At 41.4% G+C, this 26290-nt stretch overlaps 1 protein-coding gene across 2 annotated transcripts in view; it reads right to left on the reverse strand.

Moving 5' to 3' along the window:
* The window catches only part of ASXL2 (ASXL transcriptional regulator 2), a 133443-nt gene that overhangs the window by 53395 nt on the left and 53758 nt on the right, over positions 1–26290 (reverse strand). The window contains exons 2-4 of one of the 2 annotated variants that reach the window (XM_007516745.3): positions 24554–24636; positions 17079–17081; positions 552–660 (exon numbers count right to left, since the gene is read on the reverse strand). In XM_007516745.3, the coding sequence (XP_007516807.2) occupies positions 552–660; positions 17079–17081; positions 24554–24636 (195 nt within the window). The remainder of the gene's footprint in view (positions 1–551; positions 661–17078; positions 17082–24553; positions 24637–26290) is intronic. The other variant, XM_060186685.1, reaches the window with a different exon arrangement.

The raw sequence follows: 26290 nt of genomic DNA on the forward strand, positions 1-26290 counted from the left end.
TCTGCATTTCTCTCTTTCCTGTCTAATAACGACATTAATAATGACAACAATAAAACAAGGACAACAAAAGGGAATAAATAGAAAAAAATGCACGATTATCACTCAAATATTGGAAGCCCTCTAAAAAGTTCCTGGAAGTCATTTTATGTCAAGATAATATTATCATCAAGTTGCTGGATCTCAAGGGGTGATGCAGTGGACAGGGCACTGAATTTAGAAGCACGAGGTCCTGAGTTTGATCCTCAGCATCACATGTACCAGAGTGAAGCTGTTCCCATTCTTCCCCCCACCCCCCGTTCCCTTCTGTAAATAAAAAAAGAAAGAAAGAAAGAAAGAAAGAAAGAAAGAAAGAAAGAAAGAAAGAAAGAAAGAAAGAAAGAGGACTGAAGTTAATTCTCTGGCCTACCTAGATAGTTACAGAGTTGTGTGTGTGTTTAAGAAAGAAAATATCCTTTCTTACTAGGCATTAGTTCTTCAAGGACAGAACTGTCTATCAAGCGCTATCTACACCGCTCTTACTTTCTCAATCATTTTCTGGCAACAATGCTCACCTTCAAGGTATAGACTCCCATCCGGCCTGGAACCTTATAGAAGATGCCTTCTTCTCCTCGGGAGTTTGTGTGAAGCATGGCATTTAGGCACGCCAGAGGGGAAGTCCCACTACAAAAAAGAAAGACCATGACAATGATCACTCCCTCTCTTTAAATACCTTCTGTGGCACTGTCTGAGAGTAAAATTAACTGGTCAGCATTCGTCCGACATGAATTCATTTTATGCACTACAGACAGTCAGCCTGCAGAGAAGCTGTCACGCAGAAGATGAATATAAAGTAATTCCCATGGGAAGAGAACATACACAGATGGAGGGTTCCATGTGATGTGGCGGTACTGAAACTTCATATGGTGAGTTGTGTGCACTCACAAGCACGTGAAGCTGTACTCTTAAAGAACTGCATTTTACAGCGATAATTTAAAAAGAAAACTCCCCACACAGGTAAAGAAAAAAAAATTTTACAAAAATATCTGCTTATTTATTAATACGGATAACTAATTTATTCATGAATAGAAAACAACTTCATATCTCATTCTCTAAAAAACACTATGCTACCACCTTCTGAGCCATACAACAATTCTTTAATTTTTTTAATCCTGATCAAGAATCTCAAACATCTATCCCACAAAAGCATCATTTTTCTGTTTCATTTGTAATCTTGCTTACTGCCACCAGTAAAACTACTCCCAGTGGTTGAGGACAGGGGGAGGGAGACCTGCATCACCGTTTTACTGCTCATGAAGTTTTCCCCCCTCCTGCAGGTGGGGCCCGGTGGTTTGAACCTGGGTAATGTGTGCTTGACTAAACCCTGGGGTGGTCTCACACATGCAAAGCATATACTCTATTGATGAGCTATACCTTAGCCCCTAAAACTGTCTGTCGCCCAACCCCCACAAAGTAACATGAATTTCCAATCTACTATACTATACTGAATCTGAAGTGTGAAACAACACAATACCAAGGACTCTTGTATTTTTTTAATTTTATAGGCAGAGGTATGATTTATGTCACACTGTATTAGGTTCAGATATACAGATGACAACTGGATATCTGTATATATTGTGATGGTCTCTTGTGTTTACATGACATCACTGGAAAAGGGTGGGGGGGGGTTTTGACAGCATAACGGTTATGCATAGAGACTCTCGTGCTTGAGACTCCAAAGTCCCAGGCTCAGTCCCAAACACCACCATAAGCTAGAATTGAGCAGAAATCTAGTCAAGAGAGAAGAGAGGGTCTAGAGCCTCGGAGATGGCTTACGCAGTAGAATACACACGTTGCCATGTACAGGGACCCCGGTTCAAGGCTTCATCACCACACTGGAGCACCATACTCTGGGGAAGCTTCACAAGCAGTGGAGTGATGTTGTGGTAACTCTCTCTCTCTCCCTCTCCTTCCCTCCCTGTTTATGTCAGAGATTCTAAGGAAATAAGAGAGCATGTACTGGGGAGTGGCAAAATAATGCAGGTACAAAGTTCCAACAGCAAATTATAGGACACAAAAAAAAGGCTTCTTCCAATAAGCATTTACTATGTTCTTCCGGGTTTCTATATAGCATGAATTATCTACAGAAAGCATGTATTTTTTTGTTCATTTTTAACTATAACTGCAGTGAAGCAGGTCTGCAGGTGTCTATCTTTCTCTCCCCGTCTTCCCCTCCTCTCTCCATTTCTCTCTGTCCTATCCAACAATGACGACATCAATAACAATGATAATAATAAACACAACAATGGTAAAACAACCATGACAACAAAAGGGAAAAAATGGCCTCCACAAGCAGTGGATTCGTGGTGCAGGCACCGAGCCCCAGCAATAGCCCTGGAGTGTAAAAAAAAAAAAAAAAAAAAAAAAAAAAAGACTTTTATAACTAACTTTTAAAATTTATTTCAAGAGAAGACAGATGACCAGAGAGAGCACTGCTCCACTTTGGCACGTGCGGTGAAGAGACAGAACCCAGACTCTCACACAAGCAAGTCCTGCATCTACCTGGCTAAGCCACCTCCCCAGCCCATCTTAATTTCTCATATACCCTGGGGGGAAAGGCAGCGAAGTTCTCATTTTTGACTCTTTTCTGCAGGTACTTTGGAGGCACTGCTCTCCAAACAACTAAGAAGCTGTCAGCTATCTTGAATATATCGAAAGAATCCTCTGTGAGTCTTACAGTTTTTGTCAACTAGTACTATGACCCTGAAATATTGAATCTGCAGTATGTTTTACCTCACATGGTGGGGGGGTGTGTGAAATACTACTAGAGGAAGCTCTGATGCTGTGTCCTTCTCTGACTCTCTCTGAAAGAAAGGCAGCCCTGAGTGATGAACTGGGTACTGGCTACACACAGACACTCACTCACTCTCACTCACTCTCTCACTTACACTCTCACTCACTCACTCACTCACTCACTCACTCACTCACTCACTCACTCACTCTCTTCCCTCCACCCTGTGCTAACAGAAGGGTCATATGTTTATTGCCTTTTATTACCGTTAGTCTTGAGAACTAGAAGGAAAAACTGCGAAGGAAAATGTTAAGGGTTTCCAGGTAGGTTTTTTGTAGTTATACTTATCTACCTAGATATTTTCAAGTCAAAGTCTGAAAGACACAGGCACGTGCGCGCGCGCGCAGCCATAAGTAAGCAAATGAGCACTTTTAAAAATGAGCGATGGTGTGAAATAGAAGACAAGCAAATCAAGATAAATGAAGAGATCACATAAATGCAAAAGGCACCATTTGTTTAGAAAGGAGATGGGGTCATGCCACAATCACGATCATTCAGAATCTGAATCTGTTCCCTTTTTTTTAAAGACAGTCCCTAAAACTTTGAGACATTTAAAAAAATTTTCTTATTTATAAAAAGGAAACACTGACTAAACCATAGGATAAGAGGGGTACAACTCCACACAATTCCCACCACCAGAACTCTGTATCCCCTCCCCTCCCCTCCCCTCCCTGGATAGCTTTCCTATTCTATTTTTTTATATTTATTTCCTTTTTGTTGCCCTTGTTTTATTTTTTTTATTGTTGTTGATGTTGTCGTTGTTGGACAGGACAGAGAGAAAAAGAGAGGGGAAGGAAAGACAGAGGGGGAGAGAAAGATAGACACCTGCAGACCCGTTTCACAGCATGTGAAGTGAACCCCCTGCAGGTGGGGAGCCAGGGGCTTGAACCAGGATCCTTATGCTGGTCCTTGCACTTTGCGCCACGTGCACTTAACCCGCTGCGCTACAGCCCGACTCCCAGCTTTCCTATTCTTTAATCCTCTGGGAGTATGGATCCAAAGTCACTGTGGGGTGCAGAAGGTAGAAAGTCTGGCTTCTGTCACTGCTTCCCTGCTGAACATGGGCGTTCACAGGTTGATCCATATTCCCAGCCTGTCTCTCACCCTAGTGGGGAAGGGCTCTGGGGAAGTAGAGCTCCAGGATACATTGGTAGGGTTGTCTGTCGGGGAATTCTGGTCGGCATCATGCTAGCATCTGAAACCCAGTAGTTGAAAAGAGAGTTAACATACAAAGCTAAACAAATTGTTGACCAATCATGGACCTAAGGGCTGGAATAGTGCAGATGAAGAGTTGGGGGGGTCCTCCATTTTGTAGATAGCTAGCAGGCATACTTTAGTTAAAATTCCAAAGGGCCTGTGGCTATACTAGTTTTGTTTTTTTTTCTCTCCCCCACCCCCAGACTGAAATCTGATATGCAAGTGCATCCTAATTATTGTCTGGGGAGATGATATCATGGCTGGAAAAAGGACCAGAAAGCTGATCAGGGAAGAGAGTAGCTCCCTAATATGGTATGGGAAAGAGGTATAAATATTGTTGACTGTAAACCACATCGATTTGATGTGATCTTGAGCCCATAATCAGTTTAGGAGCCTATGTGACCTCTGCATCCCTCTAGATCAGAGCTCACATTCTGTGGTCATGAGTAGGAACATTCCAGGCTGCCTCAATATCGACCTATCTTCCTCAGGTGTAGCATAGAGGATGTTGTCCATCCTCCCTTTGGAGGATGGAACATTCTCTACCATTATTGATCCAAGTTGAGGGCAAGGTCCTATAGGGGCCCACAAAGGGGGTCTATTGTGTTGTTCCTGATAGAAATGACCGGTAACAGTGGAGAGAGGAATTTATTTGAAGTCTAGGCCCATCAAGTCTGTTTGAGAATCTCAGGACTCCCCGATTAGGGCCACATATTTTTTTTAATTTTAATTTTTTATTTGTAAAAAGGAAACATTGACAAAACCACAGGATAAGAGGGGTACAACTCCACACAATTCCCCCCACCAGAACTCCTTATCCCATCCCCTCCCCTCATAGCTTTCCTATTCTTTATCCCTCTGGGAGTATGGACCCAGGGTCACTATGGGGTGCAGAAGGTGGAAGGTCTGGCTTCAGTTCTCATCACAAATGTATGGCCCAGCAGTTAGGAGCATTCACTAGGGCATTTAGGAGAAGAAACCTGCTTTCCAGGGAAGCTGCACAAAGAGCCTTTCTCTTTCTCCCATCCTCAAGTAGCAGGAGGAAGTAGATAGCCACGGTTATCATGTGACCATGAGGTGATTATCAGAAACTGGGGAAGAACACACAGGACGGACACAGAAAGGCAAGGTAAGGTTTGTGTGGAAGTTTTCAAACTTAAAAAAAAAAAAAAAGTATAACTGAGAACAGAGACAAAGAACAACGGTGGGCTGGCAATACAATTCTGCTGGTCGCTGTGTCAAGTTTTACCTTGACCCAGTTCTACCTTTGGAATTTTATCGTGGTTTTAAGTTACCAACAACTAAAAGAGTACTGTGTAAAATAATTTTTACAATATACACAGAAAATATTCCAAATGGATTAAGGATCGATTGGGGCTAGGTGGCGGTACACATGACTGAGTGCACACGTTACAATGTGCAAGGAGTTGGGTTCAAGACTCTGGCCCCACTTGCAGGTTGTCTCTCTCCCTCTCTCTGTTTCTTTTCTTCTTCTCCTTTTAAAGATTTTATTTATTTATTTATTTATTTATTTATTAATGAAAAAGATAGGAGAGAGAGAGAGAGAAAGAACCAGACATCACTCTGGTACATGTGCTGCCAGGGATTGAACTCAGGGCCTCATGCTTGAGAGTCTAGTGCCTTAGCCACTGCGCCACCTCCTGGGCCACCCTCTCTCTGTTTCTATCCAATCAATAAATAAACAATAAACATTTTACAAAGAAATGTTTACAATTTTGATATATAAAGAAACATCAAAATGCAAAAAGTAAAAGAAACAAAAAAAAATAATAACACAACCTAAAGGATAAAAAATTCTACTTGAATGAGAAAAGCCACAAAAGATAAACTTAATTATTAGATTTAAAAAACAAAAAACAAAAAAAAAACTAGGGGAAAAATGACTACAATCCTATAAAAAGCGCTGGCCCAGGCTGGCAAAGTGTGACTAGCATGCTGCTTTGGACATGTATGGCCCAGGTGCAAGGCCTGGCCCCACTACTCTGAAGGGAGCTTCAGGGCTGTGGTCTCCCCCCTTCTCTCTAGAAAAGGGGGGGGGGTATGGACTAAGTATCTACAAAGCACATGACAGACCAAAACCAGTTCTCACCTAACAGTGTCCTTTAGAAAATATAAAAAACCCACCAGAACCAATTATTGTAAAACATACAACCATGAAATACTGGGGGAAAGCAAACCTCGAAGTTAACACTAGCCAAAGGAAAACTAATTACACTGAAATGGCGATGGCCAGACTGGGTGAAATCCAACAGCTGATTCAAATAGGATTTTATCAATACTAATGTCGACTTCCTCATTTTGATATTTCATCACAGTTATATTAGAGCTTACCTTGGAGGAAGCTGGGTGAGGTATATATCAGTCTATCTTCATGATTTTCATGGGTTTATAATCACTGTAAAATGAGACCTAGCAGTGAGGATGGTCAGTTCAACTGGTAAAACATCCAAGATCTTAAAGGTCTCAACTTCCAGTTTAGTAATCCCCAGTACCACAAGTACTATAATGGTGCTCTGGTTTCTTTCTCGTATATAATAAATAAGTCTTTCAAAAATGGAAACAAAACTTATTAATAAAAACAAGTGGATCGGGCAGGGGTAGATAGCATAATGGTTATGCAAACTGACTTTCATGCCTGAGGCTCCAAAGTCCCAGGTTCAATCCCCTGCACCACCATAAGCCAGAGCTGAGCAGTGCTTTGGTAATTAAAAAAAATTAATTAATAAAAAAAAAGTGGATCAACAAATTCGCTGCAGGTAAGGTTATAGGTAAATAAGCATTTTTATTGGCTGAAGAGACTGAAAACTGCCTCCACTCCCGTTCTTCTAGATGGCAGAGTCCATTAAAACTAAAAACATCAGGTGGTTGAGGATATGACTCAGGAGGTGCAGCACAGGAGGGGAACATGTGAAGTCTTGGGCTGGATTCCAGGCATCACATGGCAGAGTGATGCTCTGTCCAACCCCCTTAAAATAAATAAATCTGTAAAGATAACAAAAGTTATTTTAGAAAGATAACAGAGCTGGGTCAGTGGTAGAATAAGTACTCCAAGACTCAAGTGTGGCACCATGTGAAAGTTACAAACACAAAAAGCAGAACTCCACGAGCCGCGAGTGATGACGTAGTGCTTTATGTGTGCTCTTGTGAAAAAAAAAATAGGAAACTGGCTTAAGGACAGTTCAGAAGTAAAGCACATGTATGAGACTCTCAATCTCTCACACCACATTAAAAAAAAAAAATTTAAATGCTAGTGGTCACTGATCCAACACTCCCACTTTAGTCTATCTTCTGAAAAGTAAAATCAAGGGCTTACAGCTGTAAGTTCAAGAATTAACTACTATGGTTAAAAGTGTCAAAGCACTAAAAAATGACCTCAAGCCCATTAATATAAGAACCACTGACCATGTGCTGATTAAGAAACCAACAGGATATGAATCAGCCAAAGTGATACTAAATTCCAGGAAACACTTGGTTTGGCTGCCACAACAATAAGGCAAACAGAACTGTAACACGATTTTCACAAATGAACAAACTAATGTATATAGCTGTTAAGGAAGTTACCTAACTAAGAGCACAGTTTCTAAATGTGATCCAAGATTCCAGTAAGAAAAAAACAAAAGCAGAAAAGAGGGGGAAAAATTGCTACTCATAGTTCATAAACTTGTCTGGTGAAAGTTGGTTCCAACAAACGATATTTGACTTCAATAAGAAATACTCTGTACAGGCCAATAAACAAGGGTCTGTAGGATCATAGAAAGCAAGCTTGAAATCTAAGTAAACATAACAACAAAACCCTAATGAAATAAAAAGCTACAGCACCCTGTGATCAGTGCTTCTGACAGAGCTACAATGCCTGACCCAGGACAGTGAAGGCCAATGAATCTTTGGGATTTTAGAAATGTTAACATAGTATGTCATGCATATGTAACACCCGGGAGACAAGGGGCAGCGTTCCATAAGCAAACTCAGTCAAGCCTGAGTATCAGGTGCACCCAGCTGAGTGCACATGTCACCGTGCATACGAACCCTGCAAGGAGGACATGTCATGAGTGGTGAAAGAGGTCTGCAGGTATCTTAGCTCCTTCTCGCTAACTCCCTTTCCCTTCTCAATTTATCTCTGTACTACTTCAAATGGTGGCAACTTCACCTTTACCTCCATCAACTCTCCACTCTGAAGCCAGTCAATTAAGGAGTATGGCTGTCAGGTCAGCTCAGTAGGTAGTCTTACCGAGCAGGAAACCTGGATTCAATCCCTGACCCCACACAGGAGCACAGTGGACACTTCAGCATGAGATAATGATATAATTTGTCGCCACTGACAATTTTAAGTTATATGAGCAAAACTGATTGATAAAATATGCTCTGTATAATGCAGGACACTTCTGTTTTTATTTAAAGCAAAAACCTAAATAGAATTAATTCAAATAATTCCACATAGTATGACACATCGTTGTTAAATTTCTAAAAAGAGAAGCATATTAAATAAACAGAAACACTAATTTATATAACAGCAATTTCTCATTTGAAACCAGAGACCAGAAGGAAGTGGCACGACATTTTACAAGTGCTACACAAAATAAACTGTCAATTTTGAATTTGGTATCTGATGAAATATCCTTCAGAACAAAGAAGAAATAAAGATAATCTCAGAGAAAGTAAAACTAAACTAAGGGCATGTGTGGTGAGCAACCTTCTCTTAAAGAATGACTAAGCTTTTTTTTTTTTTTTTGTGTGTGTGTGTGTGTGTGTGTGTGTGTGTGTGTTTTCTTTCTTCCCAGATATAAATGAAATCGTGAAAGACACCTGGAGCATTGGGCAGAAGAGCCACAGGAAAAGCAGCAACATGGGTGCAAATAATCGACTATCCTCCTGAGGGGTTAACTCATATCTGAAGACGAGAACAGAACTTACATCAGGGATGTGGGTGGTAGGCACAGCAGGTTAAGCACAGGTGGCGCAAAGCACAAGGACCAGAGTAAGGATCCTGGTTTGAGCCCCCAGCTCCCTACCTGTGTGTGTGTGTGTGTGTGGGGGGGGGTGTCACTTCACAAGTGGTGAAGCAGGTCTGCAGGTGTCTTTCTTTCACCCTACTTCCATTTCTCTCTGTGCTACCCAACAACGATGACACCAATAACAACAATAACTACAACAATAAAACAACAAGGGCAACAAAAGGGAATAAATACTAAAAAAAAATTGTAACATCATCTCATGCTCAAGAGCCTAGTGGAGAGCTATGCCACCGAGGTATAGGTCTTCTGAGTTTCCTGGTTAGATCTCTGTCCCCTGGTGTCCCTTCCTGTCGCTGCTCCAGATTCTAAGGGTAGTAGCAATGGAGATCAGAGTTGCACTTGTAAAATAGAAAAAATGGAAGGAAGAAAGGAAGGATGGAAAGAAGGAAGGAAGAAAGGTGAAAGAAAAAAGAAAAATAAATAAACGAAAAGATGGCCTCTGGGAGTGATGGATTCATAGTGTTGACACCCAGCCCCAGCAATAATTCTGGTGGCAAATGAAACAAAACATAAAAACAGCACAAGAGTGTGAACGATATAAGTTGTAAAAACAGGACAGAAAACAGGAAAATATGTAATATCATGAATACAAGTCCTGAGAATGTAAAAACAGAAAGTGCTGGAAAATGTGTGGCCAGCCTTTATAAGTTGCTGAGTAACTTTTTAAAAATTATTAATTAGCCCCACACCTATGGACATCTAATCTTTGACAAAGGGGCCCAGACTATTACATGGGGAAAGCAGAGTCTCTTCAACAAATGGTGTTGGAAACAATGGGTTGAAACATGCAGAAGAATGAAACTGAATCACTGTATTTCACCAAATACAAACGTAAATTCCAAGTGGATCAAGGACTTGGATGTTAGACCACAAACTATCAGATACTTAGAGGAAAATATTGGCAGAACTCTTTTCCACATAAATTTTAAAGACATTTTCAATGAAACGAATCCAATTACAAAGAAGACTAAGGCAAGTATAAACCTATGGGACTACATCAAATTAAAAAGCTTCTTCACAGCAAAAGAAACCACTACCCAAACCAAGAGACCCCTCACAGAATGGGAGAAGATCTTTACATGCCATACATCAGATAAGAGTTTAATAACCAACATATATAAAGAGCTTGCCAGACTCAACAACAAGACAACAAATAACCCCATCCAAAAATGGGGGGAGGACATGGACAGAATATTCACCACAGAAGAGATCCAAAAGGCTGAGAAACACATGAAAAAATGCTCCAAGTCTCTGATTGTCAGAGAAATGCAAATAAAGACAACAATGAGATATCACTTCACTCCTGTGAGAATGTCATACATCAGAAAAGGTATCAGCAGCAAATGCTGGAGAGGGTGTGGGGTCAAAGGAACCCTCCTGCACTGCTGGTGGGAATGTCAATTGGTCCAGCCTCTGTGGAGAACAGTCTGGAGAACTCTCACAAGGCTAGAAATGGACCTACCCTACAACCCTGCAATTCCTCTCCTGGGGATATATCCTAAGGAACCCAACACATCCATCCAAAAAGATCTGTGTACACATATGTTCTTGGCAGCACAATTTGTAATAGCCAAAACCTGGAAGCAACCCAGGTGTCCAACAACAGATAAGTGGCTGAGCAAGTTGTGGTATATATATATATATATACAATGGAATACTACTCAGCTGTAAAAAATGGTGACTTCACCGTTTTCAGCTGATCTTGGATGGACCTTGAAAAAATCATGTTGAGTGAAATAAGTCAGAAACAGAAGGATGAATATGGGATGATCTCACTCTCAGGCAGAAGTTGAAAAACAAGATCAGAAAAGAAAACACAAGTAGAACCTGAAATGTAATTGGCATATCGCACCAAAGTAAAAGACTCTGGGGTGGGTGGGTGGGTGGGAGAATACAGGTCCATGAAGGATGATAAATGACATAGTGGGGGTTGTATTGTTAAATGGGAAACTGGGGAATGTTATGCATGTACAAACTATTGTATTTACTGTTGAATGTAAAACATTAATTCCCCAATAAAGAAATAAATTTAAAAAAAAAAGAGCCTAGTGGAAGAGTTTCCACACTTTAATCAAAGTGATAAAACATTGGTACAGATAGCCTGTGCTTAATCACAAGTGTAAAATCCAGTGAAACAAATGACTTAATGGAGTCACAGAGACAGCTCACTTTACCCACTGAGCCGAGTGCACTAGATGAAGCCCCAGTGAGCCAGTGGCCCAGCACAGTGATACTGCATGAGGAGCCTATGTCTGCACAGCAGAAACAGGGCTGACTCTAACACATCAACAATTAACTGGTTGTGGGGAGATAACATAATGGTTATGCAAACAGACTCTCATGCCTGAGGCTCCCAAGTCCCAGGCTCAACACCCCCCCCCCCCCAACAGCCAGGTTAAAAACAACAACTGGTTAAAAAACAAATAACTGAAAGGTAACCCAAGTACACAAATTAAAAGGTAAAACCTGACAGAATAATTTAAAACACAAAGGGCAGAGCTCAATGATACACTATTTATAGGAAATTCATTTGAAATGCTAAGAAAACTATCACTGGAGTGTAAAATAGTTTAATCACTCTAGAAAACTCTGAAAGCTTCTTTCAGAGTAAGTATTCACTTAACACACAACCTAGTAATTTCAGAGAAAAGTGTCCACACAAAAGCATGCACCCAGATCTTTCTTTAAAAAAAAATATTTATTTCCTTTTGTTGTTTTATTGTTGTAGTGATTGATGTCCTTGTTGGATAGGACAGAGAGAAATGGGGGAGGGGGGACAGAGAGGGGGAGAATGATAGACACCTGTAGACCTGCTTCATCGCCTATGAAGTGACTCCCCTGCAGGTGGAGAGCTGGGGGCTTGAACCGGGACCCTTATGCCGGTCCTTGCACTTTGCACCACGTGCGCTTAACCCAACTCCCACACCCAGATCTTAATAGCTTTATTTGTCAAAGGCAGAATGTGGAAATAAATACGCCAATGTCCTTGAATGGTGGAATGGTTTAATAAACTGGTAAACGCCTGTCTTGAAACACTACTCAGAAAAGGAAAAAAAAAAAAAAAAAAAAGTAAGATACTGACACATATGACAACTTGAGTGAATCTACAGGGAATAGAACTAAAAACAACAGCCAGGGGTCAGGAGGTATCCCAACAGAGCAAAGACTTCATACCCAACGACACCTCAGGACACGGGTTCAAGCCCCATCATGACAATGGGAGCACCATGCAAAAAGGAGGCCTCACAAGAAGTGCTGTGGAATTTCCCCCACTACCCACGCACCCTAATCTGGGGAAAGGAGATTTGAGAAGAAAATGAAAAAAAAAAAAAAAAAAAAAGTCGGTTTAAAGCCAATCCTCTCAAACGCTTACATACTGCATATAAATTCATTAACATAAATTCTTTTTTTAATTGCAGAACAAGAGGATGACAAATACATAATACAGCTAAGTGGCTTCCCTAGGCCAATCTTTTATTCTTCATATTTTAGAGAGCCAAGTGAATGCAACTGACAAGCAGAGAAGAGAGACATCACAGCATTGCTCCATCATCCGTGGGGCTGCCCTAGTGCTAACCGTGCTAACCATGGTGACCCCACATTGTGGCAGGTCTCAACCACAAGGCTGTCATGTGCATAGCAGACCCTGTGCTCTGCTGCATGAGTTACTCAATTTTTTTAGAGAGATCATAAAACACCTCTTCAGGAAAAAATAGATCGAATATCTCAAACTTTTTATTGTATAGACCATAGCTCTGAGTGTATGTTTCTTCAATCTAAGCACTTAAGACATCAAATTAGTAATTAGATTGAATTTTAATAGTGGGCTCAAGTTGTTAATACATTTCTGATAATGACTTGCTCTTTGAAATATTAAATCTCTTAAAAGCTTAGACCAGGGAGAACAAAAGCAACTGGTGGCATTGCTTTATAAGATACAGCTATAAGTAAATAGCATAAAAGGTCATAAATTATGGCGAGGTCTTGTATGCTACAGCAAATCCTAGCAATGGGATTTTCAAAGTGAACCCAATGGCCAAGTGATCTGGTTATAGGTCTAACTATCTATTGCTTTCTTAAACCCTAAGACAGCAGGACCCTTCCCTTTTCTCTATAAAGCCCATATTTCTCCCAGTCCTGAGATCTCTAGGGTGAGGCTCACTTTCTTGTATGCTTCCCCCAATTCATACCAACTGATACTGCACTTGCTGGTCCCAAACTAATCAACGCAACTAGTACCATATCGGCATGTTGCACTTTGGGTTATACAGAGATGTCAGGCATGGAATGTAAATCCATCAGCTTCATCACTCTGGTGAGGCCTTTTCTAGCTCATAGGACTCCTTAAATTCATTTCAGGTGGTACACTTCTTCTTTTTTTTAATATTTATTTATTCCCTTTTGTTGCCCTTGTTTTATGGTTGTAGTTCTTACTGTTGTAATTGATGTCATTGTTGTTGGATAGGATAGAGAGAAAAGGAGAGAGGAGGGGAAGACGGAGAAGGGGAGAAAAAGAGAGACACCTATAGACCTGCTTCACCGCCTGTGAAGCAACTCCCCTGCCAGTGGGGAGCTGGGGGCTCAAACCGGGATCCTTACGCCAGTCCTTGCACTTCACACCACGTGCGCTTAACCCGCTGCACTACCACCTGACTCCCGGTGGTACACTTCTTAACAAACCTCAAAACCTAGATATAGACCAGGGCCCATGAGATGGGGCATAAGTACATACATCCAGGAGTTGGGGGAAACATAATACCTCAGCATGAAAGTGCACAGTAGTTTGCAGTGAGTCAATAAATGTAGCAAGCAGAAAGACCTAAAAAGACACCATAAAGTACCTAATGAAATAGTTCCTACTTAGACCTAGATACCCTCCTCACCTACCTTCTATTACATGTCCCTCACTCACTCCAAAGCTAACCTTGCCAGACAAAGTAAGGACTACAAAAGCTGAATAAGGGCAAGAGACTGGCATACTTTAATGGTGACTCTTTAGTCACTACCAGGCCACCCCATCACCTGGGGCCCTGGTCAGGGAGTCCTGGGATCCCCACACAGACATGATGGGCCTAGACCTCTAACAGATCCCTCTCTCCACTGTCACTGGTCATCTCCATCAGGAACAACATAATAGACCCCTCTATGGGTCCCTATCAGATCTAGCCCTCAATGTGAATCAAAAATGGTAGGGAACAATCCATTCTCCAAAGGGAGGTTGGATAGCATACTCTGCCTATCACCTGGGGAAGATGGGTCCTGAAACTGATGCAGCCTGGAATGTTCCTAGCCATAACCACAGAATGTGAGCTCAGAGATTACATAGACTCCTGTGCTGAAATGAACATGGGCCCCAGATCAGATCGATGGGATTTACAGTTAATATTTATATACTTTTCCTGTATTTGGGAGCTACTCTCATCCCTGATCCAGCTTTCTGGTCCTTTTTCCAACTATGACACCATCCCCCCAGACAATAGCTATGATCACCTATATGTTAGATGTCAGGCGTAGGCAAAAACTAGTTGGGCCATGGGCCCCTTGGAATATACCTAAAATAGACCTACTGGCTTTTTCCAAAACGGAGACCCCAAATCTCCATCCACAATATTCCAGCCTTTAGGTTCCTGATTAGTCAATAATTTGCTCTGCTTTCTATCTTAACTTTTTCAGCCACCAGGTTCCAGATGCTACCATGATGCCAACCAGACTTCCCAGGGCAGACGACCCCACCAATATGTCCTGGAGCCCCATATCCCCAGATCCTGCCCCACTAGCAAAAGAGAGACAAGCTGGGAGTATGGATCGGCCTGCCATCACCTATGTTCAGGGGGGAAGCAATTACAGAAAACAGACCTTCCACCTTCTGCACCCTATAATGACCCTGGGTCCATGCTCCAGAGGGTTAAATAGGAAAGCTGTCAGGGGAAGGAATGGGATATGGAGTTCCGGTGGCAGGAATTGTGTACCCCTCTTATCCTATGGTCTTGTCAGTGTTTCCATTTTGTAAATAAAAACTTAAAAAATAATAAAACACCTGTCCATCACACCATCTACAGAGTTCTGCTCATATTCACCCCTCTTGCCTACCACATTGCACCAGGCACTGAAACCAGGACCTCACACATGGTAAGAGATGTGCTTTACCTGATGAGCCACCTCCCAGCCCGCTACAAATTAGTGACATGACGAAATTACAGAAATATGAACTATATTAGCAGTTGTCAGGGATGAGGTAGAATGACAGGAGGTAGCACTAGGGAGGTAGATGTGGCTATAAAACAGCAATGCGGGATTATTTTCTTAATGATGAAACTGGTCTATATTTTGGCTTTGGCAATAACTAAATGAGATAAAAATGCACAGTCAAATGGACACACACAAATGGGCACAGGTAAATCCGACTATATCAAAGGCAAAATTCTAGTTGTGATATTGTACAATATTACCATTGAAATCTACATAAACTTATTTTTGTAACAACTGTTTGTGGTGTGTGCTATTCTACTGGCTCCAATGTTCTATAGTGAGCAATCTATATAGATCTGTTGTTTCTGCCTAACAAATGGATTGTCAGAAAAGTCACAATGCATTTTTGCATTAAAAAAAAAGAAGAAGAAAAATGTCATGACTTTTTTAACACCCTATACGTTCTCTCTTCTGGAAAGTCTACAGATTTGCTTTGAGGAACTATGTCCCACTCAACTGGAAAATCAAAGTAGAGTAGTTCATCATGCCCCCGCCTTCTTTGGTACTGGACTTGCTGGGTTCACTTGTCCTTGAATAATAATAATAACAATAATGATTATTATTTTCCCTCCACTGCTCCTATGACCATTCTTTCAATTTTTTTGAATAGGACAGAGAAATTGAGAGCAGAGGGGAAGACAGAGAAGGGGAAAGAGAGACACCTGCAGACCTGCTGAAGCGACCTACCTGCAGGCAAGGAGCTAGGGGCTCAAACCAGGATCCTTGCACAGGTTCTTACACTTTGCACTATGAGCACTTAATCTGTTGCATTACTGCCTGACCTGTCCTTGAATTTTAAATTTGCAGAGTAGAAGTGTACCAGCTGATCCTGCCTACACCATGCTGACGAGCCCATCCCTTTTCCTACATACATAAGCTCCAAAACAGCGTTGCTTCACTTATTTTCAGAGCCTGGGTCTTTCTGTGAGACTGTGCGCTACCTCACGTTCTTCAAATGAATCCCATTTTACTTTTAGTTATTTATATTGGGTTCCTATTACTTGTACCTAAAGATCCAAATCAAACATAAACTCCCTCAACACACACGCACGCACGCACACACACACACACATATACACTCTTACTTTTAGTCAACCAGTTTTAACCTTTTTAAGAACTGAACTGATGTTTCTTCCACAATCAGTTCTTTTTAAACTAACTTAATGATGTGCAAATGATAACTAGAGTTAAAATTTGCTAGGCCAAGTGAGTCATGTCCAAGTGAAATGAAAAATATATGGGTGTGGTTCCTACTTTCACTTTCACAGCAACTATAGCACGGGAAGTGCAGCGCCAGAAATCCTCTAAAATGCTGTCTCAGCACAGACGAAAAGTCTACCTGGCAAAGGACCCACACTGGAGGTTGGCTGCAATGTCCTGGGTGTAAGTCATCCTCTTACAGGTCTTACCAACAGTGTGTCAGAATCAGAGCACAAACATAGATTTTTGGCTTTATAGTCATAAGCAAATGTTAATTTACATTTTCCCAATTTCCTATGTGCAGTATTAATATGTAGCTATTTTAATATTACTAAGTAAAATGAAGGTGTTTATAAAAACATATGCAAAGTAGATTTCTAAAATTATGAGCAAATGATCATAGACAACAAAACAATAGAATACATCTTTACATAGTAATGTCATTCTTATTTAGCATCTAATTATTTCATTTTATAAAGTAAAAGCCATATACCCAAAGGTAATTCAATTAAGCTTGTACAAGAGAGGTTTATAACTGAATAATACTTTAGAATAAAGTAATTAATTCTTACCTTCTGGAGTTGGAATGCACCCGACCAGAGAGAGAGAGAGAGAGAAAAGAAGAGAGCTTTAATATCTCTTTACAAAACAACAATCAAGCAAAAAACTGTTCCCTTCCCCTCCCAGCAATAACCATAATTCCTCAAAAGAGTACCTTTCAATATAAAAACATTACTTCTTTAGTGCTTACATTTCTAACATTTCAATATCTAAAAATACAACCAAATTCAGTTAAACAACCTAAACCATTTCAGTTAACAGTTACAATACCTTAAAACTTGGTGACAAAGGACAACACTTCGAGAAGTTTAGAGTTAAATGTGAATCTGATGAATATTCCTCATTCTCTAATATTCTTCCCATGCATTTCAATTTCAAGGAGCCATCATGAAGCCACCAGCTAAGAACTTAAGGCTTATTAGTTTCCCCGATTCACAACAGAACTCTCACGATGAATCAAATAACAATGGACAAGAACAGTCTTTTCTATGTCTAGGCATTTTGTTTGTATATTCATTAATATTCCTTTCAGACATCCCTACAAGGTTTGTGGGTTTGAAAGCAGACTCTAACCAGTAGGTAAAGAAAATGTAGGTCAAACTCAGAGGTGTCATCAACCTTTGATAAACAGGGTGTAATTTAATTAACAGAGGTCATTCCTTTAACATTTCTCTCCATAACATGCCATGGTTTCAAAGCTCTGAGTCAACTTATTTTTTCCTGCAAGAAGAAAGACACCACAGCATCAAAGCTTCCCTTGGAGCAGTGAGGTTCAGGTTAGAACCTGAACAATGTTGACTCTTTTAGTTTGTTCAATATTCATTTGGGGGGCTGGGGAGATAGCATAATGGTTATGCAAAAAGACTTTCATGCCTGTGTCACCAAAGGTCCCAGGTTCAATCCCTAGCATGACTGTAAAGCAGAAATAAGCAGTGCTGGGAGGGGTTGGGGAGGGAAGGGGGAAGCAAAAGAAAATGTGGTGTGTGCAAACGGAATATTACTCAGCAATAACAGCAAGAAGTCCTGAGAATGATACATCATTTAACAGAATAAAACTTCAAATGATATTACTAGGCAAAAGAAACCAGTAACAAAAGACCTCAACTGTATGATTCCATTTTATGAAATATATATACAGAACTGGCAAATCCATGGAAACAATACAGGATTATTCTAAGAGTTGATAAAAATGTTTTAGATGAATATATTTTAAAATGGTGAATTTTATGGTATGTGAGTTGCATACAATCATTAAAAATAACTACTAAAAGCTGAAAATCTTAAAAGTTGGCATATCAGAAGCTAGCATCTGATTCATATGAAGGTATGCAAGTAAGAATTTATCAAAGTGAGTTCTGGCCTTTGCTCTTGGCCTCTAAGAAATAATCACTAAACCCTGTTGGGGTCTTTAGTCAGTCATATAACAATGTAGGTGGGAAATGGGTTGGGGGTGCTTTCTGAACCACACCAACAATGTGATTTAGAGTGGGAGCTTGGGTCACACACAAATCGCTAAGTACTAAAGAGGGGCTGCACACTGGAAACTGAGACCAGTCATGTGAGTAAGAAAGCATGCTTGTGGGATGGACTCCAAAGAAAATTCTGGACACCAACACTCAGGAAGACTACTTCCTTAGCAATATTCAACATATCCCATCACATATCAATACAAAAAAAATCTACAATGCTCTAAGTTCATGGGGTGACTGAAAGCTCTGTGTTTGGAACTCTGTCTTGACTTAGATGTGTCTCTGTTAAGCTGTATTCTGTCCCTAAAACTTTCCTATAGGCATGTGTAAAATAATTTTTCTGAGAGCTATGCAAGTACTTCAAGCAAATTTGCAAGTCTTGGACATAATTTAATCTACACAGTGGGTCTAATAAACTAGGGTAATCACTTCGTAGTTGGTAGCTCTTATAAAGTGAGTTTTCTCTAAGTTTTTCTTTGGCCATTTTTAATCTAGGACTATAGTTAAGAGATGTACTACTACATGGGAAGGATAAAACTGAGAGAAGTGCTATCTTACCAGATGACGGGGAAACGATGCAACAGACTGAGAATAGGAGGGTGCGGGACAGCTCCAGAGAGAGGAGAATTGGAGAGCCACTTAATTCCCACAAGACCTGGACTTACTCCTGTGCTGTGCTTAGTTGGGACATTCCCAACTAAGAAGTTTCTAGAGGAGCAACTCTGACAACTAAACCACTGCTCACATCTCAAAGCAACCCTATGTTGCTTATGCATGGAGCAAACCCAAAGCAGCATTAACAGAGACTTCAACTAACCTGATCACTGAAGTGCTGACTAGAGCCTAAACAATATAGGTCAGAAATGTCCAGAATACAAACAAATATTTCAGCAAGCAAAGATCCAGGAAAATGTAATACCTTGAGTAGCATCAACAATTGCCAGTCCTAAGATTATCCAGATGCTGGATTTATTAGGCTACTTTGAAGTACTCACTGTTAGTTTACTTCATGGGCTAAAGATAAAGGAACTTGAAATAATGGGCAGAAGTTTCAACAGAGAAAAAAACTATATTAAAAATCTTTAGAATTGGGGTGGGGGGGTGCTGACAGTATAATGGTTATGCAAAGAGACTCTCCTGCCTGATGCTCCAAAGTGTCAGGTTCAATCCTCTGCACCACCATAAGTCAGAGCTGATCAGTGCTCTGGTATTAAAAAATATGTGTGTGTGTGTGTGTGTGTGTGTGTGTGTGTGTGTGTGTGTGTGTGTGTGTGTGTGTGTGTGTGTGTGTGTGTGTATAGGGGTCAGGCGGTGGCATAGCGGGTTAGGTGCACATGGCTCAAAGAGCAGGGGCCAGCTTAAGGATTCGGTTTGAGCCCCCGGCTCCCCACCTGCAGGGGAGTCTCTTCATGGGCGGTGAAGCAGGTCTGCAGGTGTCTTATCTTTCTCTCTCCCCCCCGCCCCGTCTTCCCCTTCTCGCTCCATTTCTCTCTGTCTTGTACAACATCATCGCTGTCAATGGCAACGACAATAATAACCACAACAATGTTAAACAACAAGGGCAACAAAAGGGAAAATAAATAAATAATTATATATATATATCTTTATAATTACAAGCTGTAATACTCCAGGAGTGTCATAGTAGCTACAGTATTAGACTCCCAAGCATGATGTATGCCAGGAAGTGCTCTGGTTCTTTCTCTCTCACTCTTTCAATAAATCTGAAAATAAGAAAGCAAGGAAACAACTAAATCCGAAATTGAAGGGTTGGGGGAGGCGGGTGCTCACCTGATGGGCTCACAAAGTCGAACAACCAACGAATGAGGACTGCACAGCAGAAATTACCCAAATCTGATTCAGAGAGCATAAAGTTGGGGGGCAGGATGAGCAAAAGCCCAGGAACTATGGTAAGGAGATAAGTCACTGGATTCCTAGCAAAGAAAGAACACCATACAATGGGGGGGTGTGTGGCTGAACGGGTAAAATGCAGGATTTGCACAGGTGGGACCCTGGATTCAAACCACAGACCTGCATATGACAAAACAGTGCTCTGGCTTCTCTCAGATGAACTAGATAAATCTATTTTTTTTTAAAGTAGGGCTGTACAGTGACACATCCAGAATAGAGTGAATGCTGTCGTGCACAAGACCCAGGTTCCAGGCCCCAGGCCCCATCTGCTGGGAGGAAGTTTCATGAGTAGTGAAGCAGTGCTGAAGGTGTCTACTTCTCTCCACCACCCCCACTCTCAATTTCTGTCTCTAGTCAAAATAAATAAATAATGAAGCTTTAAAAATAAATGGAAGCAGCAGCCCAGAAGGTGGGATAATGGATAAAGCATTGGACTCTCAAGCAATAGGTTGCCAGTTTAATCCCTGGCATCAAATGTGCCAGAGTGATGTTCTCATTCTCTGTCTTCTCACTAGTATTAATAAATGTACTTTTTTATATTTATTTATTTATTTCCTTTTGTAGCCCTTATTGTTTCATTGTTGTAGTTATTATTGATATTGTTGTTGGATAGGACAGAGAGAAATGGAGAGAGGAGGGGAAGACAGAGAAGGAAAGAGAAAGACAGACACCTGCAGACCTGTTTCGTGAGGTGTTTGCCTTACTGAGTGAGCTATTTCCCCTGCCCAGAACATCTTATCATTTAAGCATCAATGTGTGCAAAGCTGATAAACAGATAGTGGTTGTGATTCTGAGGGAAAAGTTCTGTTAAGACACTTCGCTACGCTTTCATCACATTGAGATCCTATAGAGAAGAACGGAGTGAGGGCATTCACTTCTGTTCCTGCAGTTCAACTTTCATGTGCACTGGGTGGGGGTCACAGAGCAGGAGTGGCTGTATCAAGAGCAGGCTCCTACTGGGCCCTCGGGTCTAAAATGTCTTTTGCAGCACCACCCAGCTCTTTCAGAGTACAGCTCTGTGACTTGAAAGTTGTCAGTATCATGTCTAGGTAGCTGGAGGGGCCAATAGGCAGGTAGAAGAGTAAATAAACAAAAGGGGATGTCGACTGTAAAACATTAATCAGACAATAAAGAAATTTAAAAAAAAGACAGAAAGAAAAGGGAAGACAAGAGCTTTAAAATATAAGGGAGCACAATGGTAGAGTCATCAAAGCAACTTCTGACTCAGTGACAATTTGGTTAAATTATATTGTGGTGATACAGTTATGTGACCACAGAACAGTTCGTTCTGAGTCAACAGTGGCTTCCACCTTGTCACCTACATAATCCTTTTAGTTCTTACCTCTCTTTACCCTCAACATTATTCAGCACAGCTGACTACTACTTTGTTCTTGGAACTGTTTTGTCATCTGAAGTCACCAAGTATATTTCCCTTTTTTCCTCTCTAAGCTAAACTGTCCTTCACAGTTGTTTCTAAAAGATTTATTTATTGACAAGAATGAGGCGAGGAGGAGAGAACCATAACCCGTGTGCATGAAATGCCAGGGATCCCACTTCGGACCTCATGCTTGACCCCAGGCTTTCAAATCCTGTGCTCTAGCATCAAGTAGCACAAAAATATATTATTTATAAGCTAATTCTGCAAATATTTTTTATTGTTTCAATTTAATTTAACTAGTGTGGCTACAGACAGACTATGACCCACATAGTCAACGACTGCCACCTCTCCAGATTCAAAGGAGGTCTCAAAACTTTACATCAGGCTCAACCTGACGCTGTTGACTGGCTACGGAAGAAGGGCAAACGCTAGAAGAAGAATCTAGTATTTTAATCCATAAATGTTTACTTAAATTTTCTGGGGCATACATAATGTATAAAACAAGATTTGGGGAGTTGGGCAGTAGTGCAGTGGGTTAAGTGCATGTGGCACAAAGCCCAAGGATCCTAGTTCCAGCCCCCGGCTCCCCACCTGCAGGGGAGTCACTTCACAATCAGTGAAGCAGGTCTGCAGGTGTCTTTCTCTCCCCCTCTGTCTCCCCCGCCCCATTCTTCTCTGTCCTATCCAACGATGACATCAATAACAACAATAATAACTACAACAATAAAAACAACAAAGGCAACAAAAGGGAATAAATAAATAGATATTTGCTTGCTTTGTTTTACCAAAGCACTGCTCAGTTCTAGTGTAGGACTGAACCTGGGACTTCTTTTTACACAACCATTAAGGTATCTGCCCCACCAGAGATACAGTAATTTACATTTCACTGTTTCACAATAGCAGATAAAACTAACTCATTCCCTGCATGCTGTTATCTGGTCATATTGGTGGGGGGAGAGAAGCAAACAAAATTGCATCTTTGACTCGCTGCACAACCACCAAACTATCACAAAATTGCATCTTTAAAGCTATATTAGAAAAGACAGGGGTCAGGCAGTAGCTCAGTGGGTTAAGCACACATGGCGCGAATCCCAAGGACCAGTGTAAGGTTCTCGGTTCGAGCCCCCGGCTCCCCACCTACAGGGGGTTCCTTCACAGGCGGTGAAGCAGGTCTGCAGGTGTCTGTCTTTCTCTCCCTCCGTCTTCCCTCCTTTCTTGATTTCTCTCTGTCCTATCCAGCAACGGCGACAGCAATGACAACAATAGTAATAACGATGACAACAACAAGGGCAACAAAATGGGGAAAATGCTTCCAGGAGCAGTGGATTCGTAGTGCAGGCACTGGGCCCCAGCAATAACCCTGGGGGGGGGGGGGGGGAAACAGGCCAATAAAAGAATCTCAGGAGGCAAGACAGCTCACCTGGGGGGCACGCCTGTTTTGCCATGCAGCCAACTCTGGTTCAAGGCCCAGCTCCTACGGCTCTGGGGAAACCTTTGGTGCTGTGGCATCTCTCCCTCTCTGTCTCTGTGTCTCTCTGGAAAAGTCAGCCCAGAGCAGTGAACCCCTAGTGATAACTAAAAATAAATAGAGCCCAACAACCCCCCACTGCCACTCCGAGGCTGAGCCAGCAAATTCAAGGCCACATTGCATGCCTGTCACCTGTCCTAAAGCAGTACTCCCTTATTTGGACAGATGTGTGGCAATCAGAGCAGTCCCCCAAATACTGACCCTTCCCTTCTTCTCAGACTGTCACAGTGCCACCGTAGCTGAGGACTGGCAGCGGTTTAAAGGCACTACAGTCTCTTTCTCTCCAGTATTAAATCCCAATTTTTTGGCTTGACATACACAATATACCTAATATAATTTTAACACTTCTTAGTGGCAGAGGTTATTATTATGAGCAGTGGCTACATTTGCTCTGTAGTGTAACAAGGGCTCTCAGAAATTAAGATGTGCTTTATCTTTGATCCTATCTTAATTGATCCCAGGCTGTTATATTTGAACATAGTAAGACTCTCGTTGAAATATATAGTCTTACCTGTCTTTGCCATTTTATCTTTTTTGGCCAAGGGTATTCATTTCATCTGCTTCTAGCACTCTCCCTGCAATAGAGTACTTTAAAATTTTTTTATTTATTTTTTATATTGATCTTCCCTTTAGCTACCCTTGTTTTTTATTGTTGTTGTACTTGTTATTGTTGTTGTTATTGGGTAGGACAGAGAGAGAGAAATAGAGAAATGGGGAAGACGGGGGGAGGGGGGATAAGTCACCTGCAGATCTGCTTTACCAACTGTGAAGCAACTCCCCTGCAGGTGGGGAGCCGTGGGCTCGAACCAATCATAAGGATTCTTACGCAGGTCCTTGCACTTCACACCACGTGCACTTAACCTGCTGCGCTACTGCCCGACTCCCAACAGAGTACTTTTTTTCTGCTAACGACCAAATCTATTAAATCAAAGGCCTGAACTGATGAAGGCTCAAAGATGGCTCCAGGCCTTTGTTAAAATTTAAAGTGCATGGGTGCAATGGGTTATCTTCTTTGTAAGAAGCTTTTTAAACTCACGTTTTGGTTTTTACCTGTGCTTTGACTGAGTACTCCATAGAGCTGAGAACTGAGTAAACCAGAAATTAACAGAGCAGTCACTACTAAATGTTCTTCAGGACTAAAGTATACTATTACAATATTACTTGTGTATTATAACAGTTACTAATAACACTTTAATAACTCACCTGATTTCTTTTAGTCCTTCTCTCTGGATGACTTGAAGAATTTCTTTATGACTCATGGGTGTATTGGGGTATTTTTCTAAGACCTGAGAAACAAGTATATAATAATGAATTATTTCTTCTTACTTTAATTTTTTTTTAGCTAATACATGTCATTATACTTCTTGTTCTCACTATATAACTATGAATAACTTCTGCAACACATACATACATACATATCCAGAGATTTTTTTTTCATTCCTAATATTTTGGAGTAACAAGAAAAGTGACAAACTAGCGAGAGATAAATGAGTGGGATTAATAATTTGGTTATGTGTATTATTGCAAAGTATGAAGTCATGTTTATTTTCTGTCTCCACCTCCACATAACACACCGAGTTATTAACTGACTTTAAACCCAGAGATGTTGAATAAATTCTTAACCAAGACAAAAGAACGACCCAGTGAAGAGATGAAAATGGTGCCTGTGTTCTGGACCTGATTAAGGTACATTAACCAGTCTCTTCACTCATTGCAGTGAAAAGCCTGAACAGAATGTGCTGAGCACTTAATGCACTGAGCACGCAGCACGTTGAAAGGAGCAGGCAGTTTGGGGAGAGAGCAGCTCCAAGTACTACAAAGCCAACAGTGAGTTTCATCTGAGACCAACCAGCCTAAACTCACAGACAATTTCAAATTCAAAACTGTAGCCGGTTGATTGTTGGCTCACGCTGTAGGAATGTGACTCAGGAGTGAGCACTCAGGGTCCGAGCCACCAGTCACCACCTGGAAATGTGTGAGGCGAGAGAGAAGGGCAGGGACAACATGCTCCAGAAGTGGTGGAGTGGTGCCTGCAATGTCTCTGCTTCTCTGTCTCCCTCTATCTGTCTCTCATCCTCTTGAGGAAAAAAAAAAGTGTGTGTGTGTGTGTGTGTGTGTGTGTGTGTGTGTGTACACACACACTGAGTCCAGCCCAGTGATGCAGCAAGGTAAGCTTTTCAGCTTGAGGGACAGAAGCGTGGAGCACCTCTAAGGAGGAAGAGGGTACTCCAGGAAGAATGGTCCCCCTTTTTCTTACCTACTTTCCTCAAACTAAATGTCACGGCTGTGGCAAAGACTGTGTTTCCCACAGTGGCTGGCCAGGAACTTGAAACTTCAAGAAAGAAGAAGCCTTCTGATCCCACGAGCATGACTTAACATTCCTTGTGTACCTCCCTGTGCTTTGGCTGCCAAAGGCAGGTGAGGGAGAAGTATGTGGCAGAGAAAACAAACGGACAGATGTCTAGTCAGACTGCCACCTCTCCAGATTCAAAGGAGGTCTCGAAACTTTACATCAGGCTCAACCTGACTCTGTTAACTGGCTACGGAAGAAGGGCAAACGCTAGAAGAAGCAGCAGCAAGAAGGGAACTAGCTGAGAGAAAGAGCTCAGAGGAAAGAAAGGCAGCAGGAGGGTCTACCAGCACAGCTTTCTTTACATGCAGGGATCTCGTCTTAAACACCATGTTGAGTTCCCGAACGAGCCACTAGGTGGTGTGCACACAGAACACACCTATAAAGACTGAAAACTAGAGGTGGGAATTTCTGTACACAGAAGGTAGGTAGAAACTTTGTGACCTGAAGAAATTGAGACTCTCAACAGAGAAGATTTAAACTTTATAACTTGGAGCCTCCTGCAAGCATGCCCTGTGCCCTACCCTCTGAGACGCGTCCTAAGCTGCTAAAGACTTAAGTCACTTTCAATGCCCTATTCAAATGTATTT

This window comes from Erinaceus europaeus, chromosome 3 (assembly GCF_950295315.1).
Source record: "Erinaceus europaeus chromosome 3, mEriEur2.1, whole genome shotgun sequence".
In the NCBI taxonomy this organism is placed as follows: Eukaryota; Metazoa; Chordata; class Mammalia; order Eulipotyphla; family Erinaceidae; genus Erinaceus; species Erinaceus europaeus.